Raw genomic sequence first — 19329 nt, forward strand, 5'->3', positions numbered from 1 at the left:
CTTTCCATTCCATTCCTTCCATTCCATTACGATACCATTCCATTCCCATTCCAATTCCAATTCCAATTCCATTCCATTCCATTCCTCCCATTCCATTCCATCCCATCCCATCCCATTTCCAATTCCAATTCTATTCCTTCCAGTCCTTCCATTCCATTCCAATTCCAATTCCATTCCATTCCTCCCATTCCATTCCATCCCATCCCATCCCATTTCCAATTCCATTCTCTTCCTTCCATTCCATTCCATTCCTTCCATTCCATTCCACGATACCATTCCATTCCAATTCCATTCCATTCCAATTCCATTCATTCCATTCTTTCCATTCCATTCCAATCCATTCCATTCCCATTTCATTCCTTCCATTCCATTCCATTCCCATTCCATTCTTTCCATTCCATTCCATTCCATTCCATTCCATTCCATTCCATTCCATTCCATTCTATTCCATTCCATTCCATTCTTTCCATTCCAATCCATTCCATTCCAATCCAATCCATTCCATTCCATTCCATTCCATTCCTTCCATTCCATTCCATTCCATCCAATCCAATTCCATTCCATTCCATTCCATTCCATTCCATTCCATTCCATTCCATTCCATTTCATTCCATTCCTTCCATTCCTACCATTCCTTCCATTCCATTCCTTCCATTCCATTCCATTTCATGTCATTCCATTCCAATCCATTCCATTCCATTCCATTCCTTCCATTCCATTCCATTCCATTCCTTCCATCCCATCCCATCCCAATCCATCCCATTCTATTCCATTCCTTCCATTCCATTACTTCAATTCCATTCCATTCCATTCCATTCCATTCCTTCCATTCCATTCCAATCCATTCACTTCCATTCTGTTCCAATCCATTCCATTGGATTGGATTCCATTCCATTCCATTCCTTCCGTTCCATTCCATTCCATTCAATCCATTCCATTCCAATCTGTTCCATTCCTTCCATTCCATTCCTTCCATTCCATTCCATTCCATTCCAATCCATTCCATTCCTTCCATTCCATTCCATTCCATTCCATTCCGTTCCGTTCCATTCCATTCCATTCCTTCCATTCCATTCCATTCCTTCCATTCCATTCCATTCCATTCCAATTCCATTCCATTCCTCCCATTCCATTCCATCCCATCCCATCCCATCCCATTTCCAATTCCAATTCTATTCCTTCCAGTCCTTCCATTCCATTCCAATTCCATTCCAATTCCATTCCATTCCTCCCATTCCATTCCATCCCATCCCATCCCATTTCCAATTCCAATTCTATTCCTTCCATTCCATTCCATTCCTTCCATTCCATTACGATACCATTCTTTCCATTCCATTCCATTCCATCCCATCCCATCCATTTCCAATTCCAATTCTATTCCTTCCATTCCATTCCATTCCTTCCATTCCATTCCATACCATTCTTTCCATTCCATTCCATTCCAATTCCATTCCATTCCCATTTCATTCCTTCCATTCCATTCCATTCCCATTCCATTCTTTCCATTCCATTCCATTCCATTCTTTCCATTCCATTCCATTCCATTCCAATCCATTCCATTCCATTCCATTCCTTCCATTCCAATCCATTCCATTCCAATCCATTCCATTCCATTCCTTCCATTCCATTCCATTCCATTCCATTCCATCCAATCCATTCATTCCATTCCATTCCATTCCATTCCATTCCATTCCATTCCATTCCATTCCATTCCATTCCATTCCATTCATTCCATTCCATTCCATTCCATTCCTTCCATTCCATTCCTTCCATTCCTCCATTCCATTCCATTCCATTCCATTCCATTCCATTCCATTCATTCATTCCATTCCATTCCATTCCATTCCATTCCATTCCATTCCATTCCATTCCATTCCATTCCATTCCATTCCTTCATTCCATTCCTTCAATTCCATTCCAATCCATTCCATTCCATTCCAATCCATTCCATTCCATTTCATTCCATTCCATTCCATTCCATTCCATTCCATTCCATTCCATTCCATTCCATTCCATTCCATTCCATTCCATTCCTTCCATTCCATTCCATTCCATTCCATTCATTCCATTCCATTCATTCCATTCCATTCCATTCCATTCCATTCCATTCCAATTCCATTCCAATCCATTCCAATCCATTCCATTCCATTCCATTCCATTCCATTCCATTCCATTCTTTCCATTCCATTCCATTCCATTCCATTCCATTCCATTCCATTCCATTCCATTCCATTCCATTCCTTCCATTCCATTCCAATCCATTCCATTCCATTCTGTTCCAATTCCATTCCATTCCATTCCATTCATTCCAATCCATTCCATTCCATTCCATTCCATTCCTTCCATTCCATTCCATTCCATTCCATTCCATTCCATTCCATTCATTTCATTCCATTCCATTCATTCAATTCCATTCCATTCCATTCCTTCCATTCCATTCCATTCCATTCCATTCCATTCCATTCCATTCCATTCCATTCCATTCCATTCCATTCCATTCCATTCCATTCCATTCCATTCCATTCCATTCCACCCATTCCATTCCATTCCATTCCATTCCATTCAATTCCATTCCTTCCATTCCATTCCTTCCATTCCATTCCATACCATTCCATTCCATTCCACATTCCATTCCATTCCATTCCATTCCATACCATTCCATTCCATTCCTTCCATTCCATTCCAATTCCATTCCATTCCATTCCTCCCCATTCCATTCCATTCCCATTCCATTCCCATTTCCATTCCAATTCTATTCCTTCCAGTCCTTCCATTCCATTCCATTCCATTCCATTCCATTCCATTCCATTCCAATTCCATTCCATTCCATTCCTTCCATTCCATTCCATTCCATTCCATTCCATTCCATTCCATTCCATTCCATCCCATTCCATTCCATTCCATTCCATTCCATTCCATTCCTTCCATTCCATTCCATTCCATTCCATTCCTTCCATTCCATTCCATTCCTTCCATTCCATTCCATTTCCATTCCATTCATTCCATTCCATTCCATTCCAATTCCATTCCAATTCCATTCCATTCCATTCATTCCATTCCATTCCATTCCATTCCATTCCAATCCATTCCATTCCATTCCATTCCATTCCATTCCATTCCATTCCAATCCATTCCATTCCATTCTTTTCCATTCCATTCCATTCCATTCCATTCCCATTCCATTCCATTCCATTCCATTCCCATTCCAATCCATTCCATTCCATTCCTTCCATTCCATTCCATTCCTTCCATTCCATTCCATTCCATTCCAATCCAATCCATTCCATTCCATTCCATTCCATTCCATTCCATTCCATTCCATTCCATTCCATTCCATTCCATTCCATTCCATTCCATTCCATTCCATTCCATTCCATTCCATTCCATTCCATTCCATTCCATTCCATTCATTCCATTCCATTCCATTCCATTCCATTCCATTCCAATCCATTCCATTCCATTCCATTCCATTCCCATTCCATTCATTCCATTCCATTCTTCCATTCCATTCCATTCCATTCCATTCCATTCCAATCCATTCCATTCCATTCCATTCCATTCCATTCCATTCCATTCCCATTCCATTCTTTCCATTCCATTCCATTCTTTCCATTCCATTCCTTCCATTCCATTCCATTCCATTCCAATCCAATCCAATCCAATCCAATCCATTCCATTCCATTCTTTCCATTCCATTCCATCCATCCAATCCATTCCATTCCATTCCATTCCTTCCATTCCATTCCATTCCATTCCTTCCATTCCTACCATTCCTTCCATTCCATTCCTTCCATTTCATTTCATTCCATTCCATTCCATTCAATCCATTCCATTCCTTCCATTCCAATTCCAATTCCATTCCAATTCCATTCTTTCCATTCCATTCCATTCCAATCCATTCCATTCCCATTTTCCATTCCTTCCATTCCATTCCATTCCATTCCATTCTTTCCATTCCATTCCATTCTTTCCATTCCATTCCTTCCATTCCATTCCATTCATTCCATTCCAATCCATTCCATTCCATTCCATTCCTTCCATGCCAATCCATTCCATTCCAATCCAATCCAATCCATTCCAATCCAATCCAAACCATTCCAATCCAATCCAATCCATTGCATTCCATTCCATTCTTTCCATTCCATTCCTTCCATTCCATTCCATTCCATTCCTTCCATTCCTTCCATTCCTTCCATTCCATTTGATTTCATGTCATTCCATTCCATTCCATTCCTTCCATTCCATTCCATTCCATTCCATCCCATCCCATCCCATCCCATTCCATTCCATTACTTCCATTCCATTCCATTCCATTCCAATCCAATCCATTCCTTCCATTTCATTCCATTCCATTCCATTCCATTCCTTCCATTCCATTCCATTCCAATCCATTCCATTCCTTCCATTCCATTCCAATCCATTCTGTTCCATTCTTCGTTCCAATCCATTCCATTCCATTCCATTCCATTCCAATCCATTCCATTCCTTCCATTCCATTCCATTCCATTCCATTCCAATCTTTCCATTCCATTCCATTCCTTCCATTCCAATTCCATTCCAATCCATTCCATTCCATTCCATTCCATTCCATTCCATTCCATTCCATTCCATCACTTCAATCTGCTGAATGATAGGACTAGCCACATTGGTTAGTATTTTTTTTTGAAAAGTTGTCATCTTCAGATCTTCCAAATGGGTACCTATAAGTAGCGTTTCTTCTCACAATCTACCTTGATGTAATTTAATCCCCTCTATTCTTTTTCCATCCATCAACGTCTATGACTTGGTTAAAGGAGGATATCCAGGAACATCCAAAGTCTCTTGGGGTCATTTTTAATTTGTTATTTGTCTGGAATTAAAAGAACTAGTCTGCTTATTTTAAGCATTGAACCATTTTAAGCACAGAAAGCTACTTACTGCCAAACCATGCTGCAAAGAAATATGCTCAATTTCTCTGTATTTGATTGGCTTTCTTTCTTTGCACTGAAATGGGTTATTGTGCACATGACAATTGGGGAGGGGGGGGAATGGAAGCCTGTAGCTGCTGAAATTGATGTAACCCCTTCATAACTGCATTTGAAGAAAAAAATTGGTTTAAGCTGACTGTGTTTAATGTAACAAACAGATAACCTTTGCTAGTCTTGCTAGGAACTCCAAATTGGCCAAATCCAGTACCGAACACTGCAATGTTGTATCTTGAAAACTCTATGTGGGGGCATCGTGCTTAGATAGGCTGTAATAGAGACAGACCAACCCGTTTTGCTGTCTTGAAAGCCACTGCTTTCCCATGCCTTCCCATCTCACTGCCATGTATTAAGCAAAGGAGTTCTTTGAAACAGCCCAGCAATCCAGGGCTGGAAGGGACCTCGGAGGTCATGTAGTCCAACCCTGCTCCAGCAGGAAAACTTGTATCACCTTGATTATTCTAGTGCCTTTGAACCCAGAGGAGAAATTCCCAGAAGAGGGAAGGAGTTTACTAGTTCTGCCAGATCCGTTCTGCTCAGAAAATCCAGGATAAGGTTTCCCTGTCAGAAGAGACCTTATTTTCTTATTCCCATCTTATTCTTTTCTTCTGGCTGCCCGCGCTTCTGTTCCATGCGGGGCAGGCTTGTCCCCCTACTCTTTCAAGTTTGCAAGTGAGAACTCTCCATAGCCCGACGTGGCTGCTGAGCTGAGTTTATTCCGTTTGAAGTTTTGATGAAGTGTACACCGAGACCTCTCCGTGGAAGCAGCCGCGGGGATCACATTCCAGCTGCCGCTTGGTTTAAAAAGAAAAAAAAGAAGAAGAAAAAAAGGGAGGCATAAGAGCAAAGCAAACGAAGAAAGCCCTCGGTACACAGAGCAGGTTGCGTGTGTGATGGGAGAGTCAATAAAAGACGGGAGGTTTGTGGCTCCTGCCTGTCACTGCAAACGGCGAAGGGTCCCTGAATGGGCCGGGCGGAGTAGAGAGTTTTTCTGTCCGACTGAATGAACACAAGGCGCGCACCGCAGCGAAGCACGAGGTTAGCTTGGAGGAGGTGCACATAAACACAGCTGTTCACAAGAGCACCAGACATGGACCGTACCACTCTGGAGGCAGGGGGAGAGCAGCCACAGGTAGTTTCCCCACCACTTTGCTTCTCCCCAGTTAAAGAAGACCTCCTTGGTGGCTCCTGGTATAAAACTGATGGGCTCAACGTAGCTGATGGGAATCTAGGGGCGAGGCAAGGAGGTTTTTTGGAGCAGCCTGAGGAAAAAGGGGGATTGGTCCAAGCCAGAGGGGACCCACGGAGAAAGCCGGCTTAGCAGGTGCCCTGATACTCCCAGGCTTGAGCCTGAATTGAAAGAGAGGCAGAATATCAAAGTGGGCAGAGGGTTTCAAGGAAGCCCGGGAAGCAGACGCTCAGTCCCATGGCTGTAAAACTCTTCAGGTGGGTCCTTTCCCCCCCTTTTTTTGGTGGTCTTCCTCCTTCCTTGCGCGCTGCTAGAAACCCTTCCTTGCATTGTCCTCCTCTCTGGGAAGGAGGAGGTGGAGGAAGCGGTCCGGGTTGGGCTGCGTGGGAAAAAGCCAGGATTCACCTGACTTCAGTCTGCAGCTTAGAGGCTGGGAAGGGAAAAGCTATCGCTTGGGATGCCGTGAAGTAGGCTCGCCCCGGCCTCTGAGCTGGGGAAATGCCCATCGGGCTCAACTCATGGCACGCTTCCCCGACTCTTGACTGCTCTTGCTTTCTTACGAGAGTGGCAGCTGGTTGCTGGTGGTGAGGAATGGCTGAGGAAATTTCGCCGTGGCACAGGGCTGGAAAAAGAGCCCTGGGAAATGGGATGCTGCAGATAGCCCAAATCTCCCAACCCGCCTCCCTCCCTTTTTGATCCATCTGTATTTTTCCCGTTTGCCTCTTTCTACACAGGAATCCCAGGCAGAAGAATACCTTTCAGTTTTCCCCTATTATTGCTGCTGTTATTTCTATTTGGCTTTTGTTCTATCTTTCTGCCCAGAGGAACAGGGTGGTGTTTTGTTTTTGTCTTTTGCTGTTACTTGTACTATTCCGTGTTAGTACATAGTGATAGTCTACTGCCTTTGGATTCTTATGGGATTTCCTTCTGGCATTTCATGGTTAAATCACTGCCTTAAAGAAACTTGTCTTGTTAAACTGAGTACAACTTGTTTAAAAACACACGTTCACGCTGGTGGCTTGTTATTTTCATGATTTTGTTTTCATATAATAGTTCTGATACAGGGTTCTTTTTTTAAAAAAAGAAAGAAAGAAAGAAATCAGACAAATTCACATATAAAAAGGGAAAGAAGTCACTTTCAGTATTCTGAATTCTCTAGCATTGATTTCAAAAGGAAGTCAGGTGTAAACTGAATAAAATCCAACCCAAAATTGCATAGCGCCTGCCATGTGCAGAAAATAGCAGGAGTAGACTGTGAGTAAATGATGCATCGTTGTGGGGAAAGGAATAAATAGAAAAACCCAAGTGAAATGTTTGTTATGCACCCCCTGGATGCTAGTTAATTTGTTTATTTTAATTTGTATAATTGTACCAACCACACAAAGTGGCCAATTTGGGAAAGGCTCTGCAGGCTTCATTGCTTCACTTTGGCTGCATCCCTCCTGTTCTTTTATAAGCTAGAATGTCGTTCAGAAGGTCACAGGGAAGGTTAGTCATTTTCTTAGTAAAGCTTTTAGTGCACAGTATTTTTTATTTCATTTTTGTCTTAGGCTGGCCTAGATATCCAATATCACTTTCTTCCTATATACATCACTGTTAGTTTTCAGACATTAATGGAATCTTGGTTGAAAAGGAGGTGCTCAGTCAAAGGTCCAATAAGTCAAAAGCTGCATGAAAAACAGGAGCATGTAAGTGGAAATAGGTTAGATCTAGAAAGGTCTAACCAGAACTTCCACCTGGCTATTCAGTTTGAAAAACCCCTAGTTGTTCATAATGCTGTGGCCACGGTTCCTTCAAGAGAAGTAGACCATAAATCTCCCCTATGTATCAGAAGGGCACTTTCAAGCCATCAGTACTAATTGCTTGAACCTTCAGCCCCATGGGATAACTATGAAGACAAATCAGTTTTAATCAGCCTGGCTCTGCTTTAGAACTACACATTTGCTCAAGAACTTAACATTAGCACAAGAGGATGCGTTGCTGGCTAGATAGAGTTCCTGAAACATAACTCTCTTCCCCTAATTTGTTTCTGGAAAGGTATTTGTCCAAAAATTACCAGAGCAGAGCCAAGTTCTACTGCAGGCTAATTGTACAATCCCTTTCTCTACCTCGGCTTTTGCTAATTGGCCACAATCTTTTCTCTGTAGAATGGTTACTTGGTCATCTAATAGCTGAGATGTTTCCTTAAAGCCAGACTACATCTGGCACCAAATAGGATGGATTGCAGGTGCATTTGTTTTTTGTTGGTTGGTTTGTTATTAGTGTAAGTAGCAATGGTGGGGCACGGTAGGGAAAGGTACAGTCAAAATCTGTAGCACAGCAAAGTCCATAACTCCCAACAACTACCTGGCCCTCTCCAGCACCTGGCCCCTAACATCTAGAGGAAGGTTCCCATCAGCTCTCTAGGCCAGAGGTCTCCAACCTTGGCAACTTTAAGACATGTGGACTTCAACTCCCAGAATTCTCCAGCCAGCTCTGCTGGCTGGAGAATTCTGGGAGTTGAAGTCCACAAGTCTTAAAGTTGGCAAGGTTGGAGACCTCTGCTCTAGGCCTACATGTAGCTAGAACAGAAAGAGCCATTCTGGGCGCCTTTGAAAGGAGGAATTGTTAGATGGCTTGGCTTACACGTTATAAAATGCTGAGGTGCCTCCAAGTACACAAATATAGAATTTACGCTGGAAATTTATGCTACCAATTTGATTCTATTAAAAAATGCTCTATTAAAAAAATGCTGTGCTCGAAAACTGATTTCCCCAACCCCATTCATCTCCTTTTATTAATAAAGCGCAAGCTTTATTTCAAAGTAATGAACTGTGCAGACGATCTGCTTCCCTCTAGCAATATTTATTTTGGTCAGGGGTGTGTGAACGAATGCATGTGTGTGTGAAAGAATGAGAGAAAGACTCGAATTGCTGTAACTCCTGTCTTTTTCTTCTTAGATTTTTTTTTAAAATTTACCACTACTTTTTAATATTTTGAAGCACTATCACTTTGTCTTTCCATGTCAGCCACAGCTAGCAGTGTAAACCAGGGGTGTCAGACTTGTGGCCCATGGGCTGGATGCGTCATGTGCTGGCTACGTCCCCACCTGGTTTAGTGAAAGGGGAGGAAAGTCCCAATACGTCACATGATGCCTCTGTGACGCCGCAAGTTTGACACCCCTGGTGTAAGCCCCCATTTGCAAAAATCACAACAGATTCAGGCTTAGTTTTCAAAGAACGTTACGATGAACAAATAGGAACATATTTTGAAATACATGATGGCGCATTGTCTTTAGAAACTAGCATTCTCTAACTTTTCTTAGTGGTTTATTTTGATACTTGTGCTTTTACAGAAGAGTGAAACAGGGATAAAAGTGTGAATTAATCAGATAGAAATCTCAGTTGCATGACTGACATTTCATGACTTGCCAATTCAGCAAGACCAGAGGAAGAACGAGTTTGCTTCAATGTACGTTAAAAGCTTAGCTGTGCACTTAGAATTCTACATGTAGGATTTACAGGTGGTGCATCACCTGATTTCTAAAAATGGGTTAAATGGGAAACACCCCCCCTTCCCCAAGAAGCACATTCTCATAATTCCAAATCAAACAAGTCTGGGGACTTCTGCCTTAAAGGATAACTCATTTATGAATGTCATGTCACAAATTCCCTCCATGAAAAAAAAAAAGGAGATATCTCTGCCCCTTCTTGTTTTTCATCTGGCCGGTTAATTTCTCTGCCAGAGGATTCTGGGCCCAATGCCAGATTCTTCCAGCAAACTTCTACAACTTAAGTCAGCTGGCACATGCAATATTAAGAGCACAAGTCCAGCGCAGGAAATCTCCTGAGGACTTTTGCTAAGCTCTGTGTTCACTGAATAGCCTGATCTGATGCTAAGCTGTTCTTTCCGCTTTAGCCTCCCATTTGGAGAATGAAAACAGTCATCAAGCCAGCTGCTTGCAAAGGTGCAACATAAGAACAAACCGAAAGATTGGCCAATTACATTGTTAGGGGGAAATACAGTAGAATACAGCATTTGTGATACGAAGTACCATACAATACCAATGGGAAAAAAAATCAACTAGGAACTTGGTAACTGCTAGACACATTAAGTTCAAGATGCTGCTAATGAAAGTCAGGTCTGCCTGTAACAAAACTAACTGGTCCAATCATGGATGAGAGGACAGACTTTACATGTGTTGTATTACTGATCTCAGCTTGGAGGGAGAAAGGGTGATCCCTCTCATGGAGATCTTGCCAGTTGGGTTTCCTGTTTTGCTCTCCATTTGGGGGCAGGTGGGGGGAGGTAGGGGAGATGGTGTGGCAATTGCATATCAAGAGACCTTAGCAATTGCAAGGATCATTGATTCACAGATAGCCAGATGTGGAATCTTAGCTATCTATGTGCATGTGAGTCCTGCTGTTATCCCATCCTCCCAGCTGCACAGAAGCATTCCTCCCTGAGCTCTTGAACTTGTTATGAAGATGCTTGTAGATTTGTCCAGGTTCTTAGTACTGGGTGTTCAACCACCTTTCCCTGGGATCAGGGAACTTAAGAGCTCCTCCCCACCATGACAACCGTGCATTTGTCCCAGATAATCACTGACCTGACTCACATAGCTGGCCATATTTTAAATCTGGTATTCATCTATCCTTGAGGTATGTGTGTGATGATCTGGTTCTGGGGTTTTTCCATTACAATGGATTGTTTATTTCCTTGAGACAATGGACATACGGTTTACCAGGGGTGTCAAACTCAATTTCATTGAGGGCCACACCAGGGTTATGTTTAATCTTGGGGGCCCAGGGTGGGCGAGGCCAGCTAGACATCAATTGTGTTGGGGGCGTCTGTGGTGGCCTGAGAACTCTGACAGCAAAAATGGGCTCCCAAGCTCTGTTTCAGGTGCAATGGCCTCCTGAAACCCTCTTCCAGCAAAAATGGAGCTTGGGAGGGCTGCATGCAGCCCTCTCCAGCTCCATTTTTGCTGGCAGAGGCACTATGAGCCAGTCCTTCGCTGTTTCCAGGGTGGCACTGTGGGCCAGATCTAAGCACCTCATGGGCTGGATCCAGCCCCCAGGCCTTGAGTTTGACACCCCTGCACTAAACTCTGCAAAAGGTCACCCGGATATCTAATGGATCCAGCAAGTTTCTCGATGGAGTTTGGGAAATTTCTAAGTAGACTGCAGGGTGATTCTGTTCAGCACCTTGCTGACCACTGGAACAGAGAAACACTTAATAGGATCACCCCTGAACAACCTTTCCTTGCCCTCCAAATCCTGCAAAGGTCTTTTGTGTACCAAGGAATTTGGGGTGGGGGGAATGTGAACAGTTTCTGGTGGAAATGTATATACAATGAGTAAACCAGAATAAGTAAAAGCCAAGGGGTGAACAATAAAGGCAATAAGGGTGGCAAAGCTCAATTACTTCTCCACCTTTTATACTGTATCTAAAGAATATGGGCCACTGTCCTTTAGGGAGACATGAATCAGTAGATTAATGTAAGTTGTGTTTCTCCAGCTGAGTTGGACTTTTAATTTTGAGTTGAAAACCAGATGAACAAATCTACTGTACAGATAATAGATGAAGTCTTATGGTGCTATCTTGGAAGCTTTTGAATCTATAGAAACTAAGGAAGTGGAGAATGACCTCTTTGATCTTATGTCTGCCCCTTAGAAATTGGACCCCTGTCTTACAATGCTAATTAAAATGGCCAGGAAAAGATTGAGAGTTGGAGCTGAGCTTGTTGTCAACAACAGTTTGAGTCAGGAGAAATGCCAGGATCCTTAAAAAGTATATCAATTTCTTGGATGCAACAAAACTGCACAGTTATCAACCTATCTCTAAGATGTTTTTTAAATGAAGGTTATTTTAAAAAGTGGAGCTATATTTGTACAGGGTTCTGGAGGATATAAACTATCTGGACCCTTGGATTCAGACTTGGGCAAGAGATACAAACCACATTAATTATTCTCATGGATGACCTATGTATCTGGAGGTTCAGTTGTCATTTTTTTTTTTTGCTTTTTGTGTTTATTTTGTTAGTTATTTATATTGATGTTTTTGTTCATTACCCAGAGTCACCTTGGCAAAATAAATAGCCAATGTAAATTGAATTAAATAAAAAAATATTTCAGCAGATTTCAATAATGTCAACCACAGCCTCCTTCTGGACTACTTGTGTGAGTTGGAGGCATAATCTCATGGTGGTTTTACTTCTATCTAAACAGGTAGATCCAGTGAGAAGGGGTGAGCTTGGATACATGGAAATTTTTACTAGAGAATGTTTCCTTTCCCCTATTCCGTCTATGTCAAATTGCTAGGAGAGGATGTCTGCCGGTCTGGTGTGAAGTTATCATTGTGAAGATTTTCCCTAGTAATAATCTGAATTCTGTGCCTATTGCAAGATGGATTAGAAGTCATTATCCAATTCTGGTAGTTATCAGGATATGAATGGGGCAGGGGGAGAGACTCAGATATAGATCGAAAACTGCCCCAAAATTGCAGTGGGGTGTATGCTCAGTGTTTGTAATAGCATTGCCATGGTATACCTCTGTAGGCTTCCAAGTGCAATTGAATGTGCAATTATTATCTATAAAGTCCTATATGTTCAGGGCTAAGGTATGTACCATATTTCCCTAATAGTTTCTGCTGCTTCTACCTAGACAATGAGGGATCATTTGCTAAAGGACTTCATTGACCTGATGGTGGGCATTCTAAGAAGCAACTGTATTACGCTGGAATGGTTTGTTACTCCAAGTGTGGATGGCCTTAATCTTCACCGCCTCCAGAAAGCAGATGACTTTTCCAGCAGGAAAAGTCCAGTAGCACCATTTGCCACAAGGTAGCCTGTTAGTCCAATTGCTATTTTAAATAATTGTATTCCAATTTCGTACTCTATTCTATCATATAAATTCTACAGGCCACCATCGGAAACCCAGCTGACTTTGAATGGTACACAAATTTCATAAATGAATAATAAGAAAGTAATAAAACCAGAAGGCAAATCTTAAAAGTGTTTTTTATAGCATCTCTAGAATGCGTTGCTGTGTCTATGTCTAGAAGTACTCTAGAAGTTTCATAAATGAATAATAAGAAAGTAATAAAACCAGAAGGCAAATCTTAAAGTGTTTTTTATAGCATCTCTAGAATGCATTGCTGTGTCTATGTCTAGAAGTACTCTAGAAGTTGAGCTGCATCATCAGAGCCTCATTAAGGAGTTACTATAATTTTCAAGTTGATAGAAACCAAGGTTTTTGAATTACCATTTTCTTTCTAAATAGTTGAACAGAGAGGAGATAATGGATGTCTTTCAGCAACACGCATTTGTCCATCTGACTTACTTTCATACATTGGTCATACCCTCTACTCATATCACTCTCCTAAAGTTACCTTTGAGCTGCATTTAACACCTGGACTTGGCTGTGTGGCTTCCTAAGGTATTGAATTTACCCTGAGAGCTGTTGAAAAGCTGTTGGGCATTTTTTTCCCCAGTTGAGTGACAGGAAGAAGGACACAATATCATTTCTGTAATCAGCCACTGTTTATCTCATCATAGCTCAATATGTCTACACCTATCAGATGTAATGAGGTTTCATTAAGAAATGATCTCATTGCTAAATTGTCTAGGCTTGGAAAGAAATGTCCTGAGTATTAAGTCTAAGTACTTTGTTCAATCAACCAACCAGGTGTGCATCTTCATTGTTATCCCATGTAAATGATGAAGGTGGAACTCAAAGAATTCCAGAGTTTTTCTGACTCACCTTGTTTAACTTCTCAGTCTCCTTAAAGAGATTGATTAGTATTAAATTCATTATTTGTAGTTTAGATTCTAGATATTGTAAAAGCAAGAGAAACAAGTCTTCCTACTTGTCCTCTCTATTATAAAACATGAAAAATTGGTTCTTTATATTATGCCTTCCTTTCCTTTCCTGTTCATTCTGCTGCTTTTTCTGATCTTCCTGTTAAGTTGCGCCCCCTTAGTCATCTTCCCATTTCCACCTTCCCTAATCATTCTTTTTTCTTCTGCAGCAACATTTCCCCCCCCCCTTTTAGTGCTTCCTGTATTTTACCCAACAGCATTCAAAACCCTTGGAAGCGAATGCAATTGGTGCCACTGTTTTTCTCTGGTTAAGAGCTGCAATGAATGAGTATATCCAACAGTATTGGATAGACGCATTCCTGTCAAACAGGAAACAAATGGTCAAAATAGGGAGTGCCCTATCAAATCCTGTACCTGTCAACACTGTTGTCCCCCAAGGCAGACTTGAAATTTTAGGCCTAGAAAACCTAGAACTATGCCGCCTCCGGTCCGATCTAAGTATAGTACATAAAATTATACATTGCAATGTTCTACCTGTCAATGAATACTTCAGCTTCAACCATAACAACACAAGAGCAAACAATAGATACAAACTCAAGGTTAACCGCACCAAACTTGATTGCAGGAAATACGACTTCAGCAACAGTGTGGTCAATGTCTGGAATACTCTACCTGACTCTGTGGTCCCTTCCCCAAACCCCAAAAACTTTAACCTTAGACTGTCTACTATTGACCTCACCCCCTTCCTAAGAGGTCTATTGAGACTCTAGAAATAGTACAGAGAAGAGCAACCAGGATGATTAGGGGACTGGAGGCTAAAACATACAATGAACGGTTGCAGGAACTGGGCTTGGCTAGTCTAGTAAAGAGAAGGACCAGGGAAGACATGATAGCGGTCTTCCAATATTTGAGGGGCTGCCACAGGGAGGAGGGGGTCAAGCTATTTTCTAAAACTCCTATAGGCCAGACAAGGAATAATGGATGGAAACTGAACAAGGAGAGATTTAACCTGGAAACAAGGAGAAACTTTCTGACAGTAAGAACAATCAACCAATTGGAACAGCTTGCCCTCGGAAGTTGTGGGAGCGCCATCAGTTGAGACTTTCAAGAAGAGATTGGACTGCCATTTGTCAGAAATGGTGTAGGGTCTCCTGCTTGGGCGGGGGGTTGGACTAGATGACCTACATGGTCCCTTCCAACTCTGATTATCTGTAAATCTGTAAATCTGTCTGTAGGGGGCGTGCAAAAGCGCACCAATGTGCCTTCCATCCCTGTCTTTTTGTTTCTTTTTTATTTGTACCCATTTCATGTCTTCATAACCATGTTTATACTTATACCTGTTATCTAATACTTGCTTGACAAATAAATAAAATAAATAAAAATAAATAGTGAGACCAATATAAGGTTGATCTAAGAAAATTGTCCCGATGGGATGACAAAAAAAACCTCCAGAGCCCTGGGCCCTTGTCCCAACCTCAACCTAGTTGTTTAATTATAAGGTGAGTAAGGAAATATCTGGAGTCCCAGCTTCAAACTACTTCCCCTGGGATGTAAGCAAAAAGTCAATCCAGTAGAAGGCTCTCTTTGGTGAAGGCACAACTTATCCCCAGAGTTCGCCACTTAAGAAGGAAGCTGGGAAATTTTTTAGTTTCAATCTAAAGTTTTGCATTTCTTTTTGTCTTGCAATAACCAGGATCGCTTGTGAGTTGTGAGACTAATCTTGCCTTCAAAGAATGCTACAATATTTCAGCTCCCGTATGTACTTTTGAAGATCAGGTTCTGATAAAATCTACTGTTTTCTTTTCTTTTACTATTATCTTAGTGGATGTATGTAATTGTTCCCCTTTGGGCTGACCGATTTAAGTGATGTTTTTAAACAAAATCAGCATATCAGCTATGCCCTATTACTGGTGCTGATGGTTTGGGTTGTTTTTACTTGTACAGTTCATCCAGGCTGACTAGATAGCTGATTTATAAAGGATATATATATATATATACAGGTTAACACAGCAAACACATGCAGGGGAAAAGTTCATGGGCCAGCTTCTAAATCCATCCTGTTTGTTGTTCTTTGCAAGAACCCTAGCTGCAAGTAATTCACTGGAAATGTATCTATGTATTCATTCACATTGATTTAAACAATGCCCAACTCCAGAGGACTCTGGCACTTTATATAATAAAAAGCTAGAATAGAGAAATACGTGTGGGGAAAAAAACTGAACTTGATGGCTTGCTGCTGTATGAGGATATCTTTGTTACATGGCTGGTTGATGGGAGGGGTCATGATGAAACCTTAAAGGACCAAAATGTCAAATGGACAGATGCTTTTTTTTTTTTTTTTAGCAAAGCTACTGCTAAGTTTAGGGGAGAATGCAAACAAACAGGTGGTTAGCATCTCTTGTCTAATTTATTAGGGATTCGAGCTGTCACTAAAATTTGTGTGGACTTAATAGTTGGTGGAAACTGAGCCAAAGACTTTGGTACTGTTAACAACTACAGCATGCATTATGATTACTTTAAAAAAAAAAAAGAGGTCTAGACATTAATGGATAATGCATTTGGCTGAGAAATCTTTTATCTCCAGGGGAACAGTATGTTCAACAGAAGTGATTGAGGACTGCAATCGCTGAATGTCTGCTCTGTGACCTATGTAGAGTGAGGTTAATGTGATTGTTCAGTTCCTGGTGGAATTGGCCCAAACAAATAAGGAAAGAGGAGCTTGTGATGTCAGGGTAGGAGTGGAAAGCAGCATCCAGATTTCTTCACAGTTTTGTACCAGGGACCATATAGCCTCTGGGGTTTTGGATTCAGAACTTTGTCTCCATACTCTTTCAGAGGCACTGAATACTAAATATAAACATATGGACTTTCTTTCTTTTTTTAAAAAAAAAATCCAAATGGATTGGAATCTCAACAGAGAAAGACCAATGAGAAAAGGACACGACCGCAGGAGCAAAGTGAAACATGCCCCCCCTTTCATAAATAGCATAGGAAGCAGTTCTGAATATTTTCTAATTTAGCTTCCCCCGCCCTCTTTCTCCCTTCACTGATATTACAGTACAGATTAAATTAGCTTGGGGAAAATCTCCGGCAGCAGTGGCAATTAGCAAACAGGCAGACTCCTTCTTGTGCTGCTTTACATGAAAAAAAAAGAGAGAGAGAGAGAGAGAGAGAGAGAGGAGTCTTTCAGTGCACTCTCATTCATTGCCATGCCCTTGTCTCCAAGCCCCTTACCCCAGGGTGTTCCTGACCCCTGACCCCTGACCCCTGACACTTCCCCCCATCCAAGGAGAAAGCACTTTATGGCAGGGCTCTCCAACCTTAGCAACTTTAAGACTTGTGGATTTCAATTCCCAGAATTCCTCAGCCAGCAATTCTGGGAGTTGGAGTCCACAAGTCTTAAAGTTGCTAAGGTCGGAGAGCCCTGCTTTATGGTACTTTTTATAGCACCCTGTTGGAGGAACGAGGGGCTCTGGGCTGATCACAAGTCCAATAAAAGGATGGCTTGCTGGAAAGGTCTATAGTCAAAAAATGTTGAATGCTTCTGATGACCCTGGAGTCTTCGGTGTCTATCAGGGAAAACCAGTTTGTAATGGGTGCAGTGCCATTCGAGAACAGGGGGGCATTATTTTAGAAGGAGTGACGGCTGATAATTGACCAGTGCAATGCTGATGCCACATTGACAATGTCTTCTGCCCTCCTTGCAGGATTGCGCACCACTCAGGACCGTCACATTCAGCCGCCGGGGTGCTAGAATGGGCTTCGACACAGTGGAGGCTCTACCAGTCTCTGGGTCATCAAACCTTCTTGTTGCTGCTCCTCCTCTTCCCAGATGGGCCGACTGCCCTTCCTCTCGCTGCTCATAACTTGAAACCAGCCCTGCCTCCCATTGTGAAAGATAAACCTTTCCTAGTGACTTGGAATGCACCAACAGCTCGCTGTGCAGCCGCCTACGACGTTCCTCTCCCCTTGGATTCCTACGGCATCCTGGTGAATTCCCAGGAAGCCTTTGTGGGTGGGAACATCACCATCTTCTACTACGATCAACTAGGCTTGTACCCGTATTACATGAACACGACAGTGCCCCCCACTGCGGTTCATGGCGGCTGCCCTCAGAACGTCAGCTTGAAAGGCCACCTGGAGAAGATGACGAGGGACATTGCGGTGGCCATGCCCTCACCCTCGTTTGCAGGTCTCGCTGTGATCGACTGGGAGAACTGGAGGCCTCAGTGGATTCGGAACTGGGACAAAAAAAATATCTACCGGGACATGTCCCTCCTCTTGGTCAAGCAAAGAAACCCCCATTTATCTGATTATGAAGCTGAGCTGGAGGCCAAATGGGAGTTTGAGACAGCTGCCCAGAGTTTTATGACAGATACTCTCCGCTTAGCCCAATCCCTGCGCCCCAATGGCTGGTGGGGCTACTACCTCTTTCCCGACTGTTATAACTATGATTACTTGGATGACTTTGAGGGCTTCACGGGGCACTGTCCCCCAGTGGAAGTGCAACGCAATAATGACCTCTCTTGGCTTTGGGAGCACAGCAGGGCCCTCTACCCATCCATCTACATGGAAGAGATGCTGAGAACATCCCCTCAAGGGAAAAAGTTTGTGAGGGCCAAAGTAGGTGAGGCCTTGAGAGTGGCCGAGTTGCCCTCTGCTCAGCACTCCCTCCCTGTTTTTGTGTATGCCAGGCCATTCTACACCTACACCTTGAAGGAGCTGAGCCAGGTGAGATTCTTTCACTGTTTTTTTTTTTTTTTTTACCTTTGCTTCCCCATGGACTTTAGTTCTGAGCCCAGCACGGTTCTTGGGCATCAATAAATCTGTGCCTGTTTTTTGGAACTGTGTGATAAATAAACCTGACCTGTGGATGGAATCTTGTAGGACAAAAAGAAACGAATTTGATTCCCAAGTTTCAGACTTCATTTGGGGATGGGAGAAGAGCTCTGTCCCACTAGGTTTCCCAGCTAGAGATGCTAAACTGCATCAAATGAGAATCACTGAGGGTTGAAAAGGGTGATGTGAGTAAGCCATTTCACTTGGATTAAAACATACTCTCTACTTAAAATGGAAGTATTTTTAAAATGATTGTGTAACACTCCTCCTCTTGAATGGGCAGGATACACCTAATTGCTTCCAGCCTTCCCTTAAATTTTTTTCCCCCTGTCTAGTTGTAAGATCACTGCTTAACCTAGGCTGTAAAACCTGAGCAACCCAGGACAAATGCAGAGCCTGTGATACCTGCACTCATGTTTTACATCATGGTATCAGTCCTGCTCACCATTTTAAAAACCTCCCTCTGCTGATACAGAAAATGTCCAGTTATCTCAGGAACAGTTCTGTATTTGTTCATTGTGCAGCATTATGTATCA

At 42.3% G+C, this 19329-nt stretch overlaps 1 protein-coding gene across 3 annotated transcripts in view; it reads left to right on the forward strand.

The window, feature by feature from the left end:
• The window catches only part of LOC113422540 (hyaluronidase Ccc Hy-4-like), a 48234-nt gene that overhangs the window by 24176 nt on the left and 4729 nt on the right, over nucleotides 1-19329 (forward strand). For 2 of the 3 annotated variants that reach the window (XM_087954924.1, XM_087954922.1), the window contains exon 2: nucleotides 17662-18685. In XM_087954924.1, coding sequence (XP_087811050.1) covers nucleotides 17662-18685 — 1024 coding nt within the window. Of the gene's footprint in view, nucleotides 1-6118; nucleotides 6411-17661; nucleotides 18686-19329 lie in introns of those variants that run through there. The other variant, XM_087954923.1, reaches the window with a different exon arrangement.

This window comes from Notechis scutatus, chromosome 2 (genome assembly GCF_049901735.1).
Source record: "Notechis scutatus isolate UNSWTSFEM ecotype Mainland chromosome 2, rNotScu1.2, whole genome shotgun sequence".
Taxonomy (NCBI): Eukaryota; Metazoa; Chordata; class Lepidosauria; order Squamata; family Elapidae; genus Notechis; species Notechis scutatus.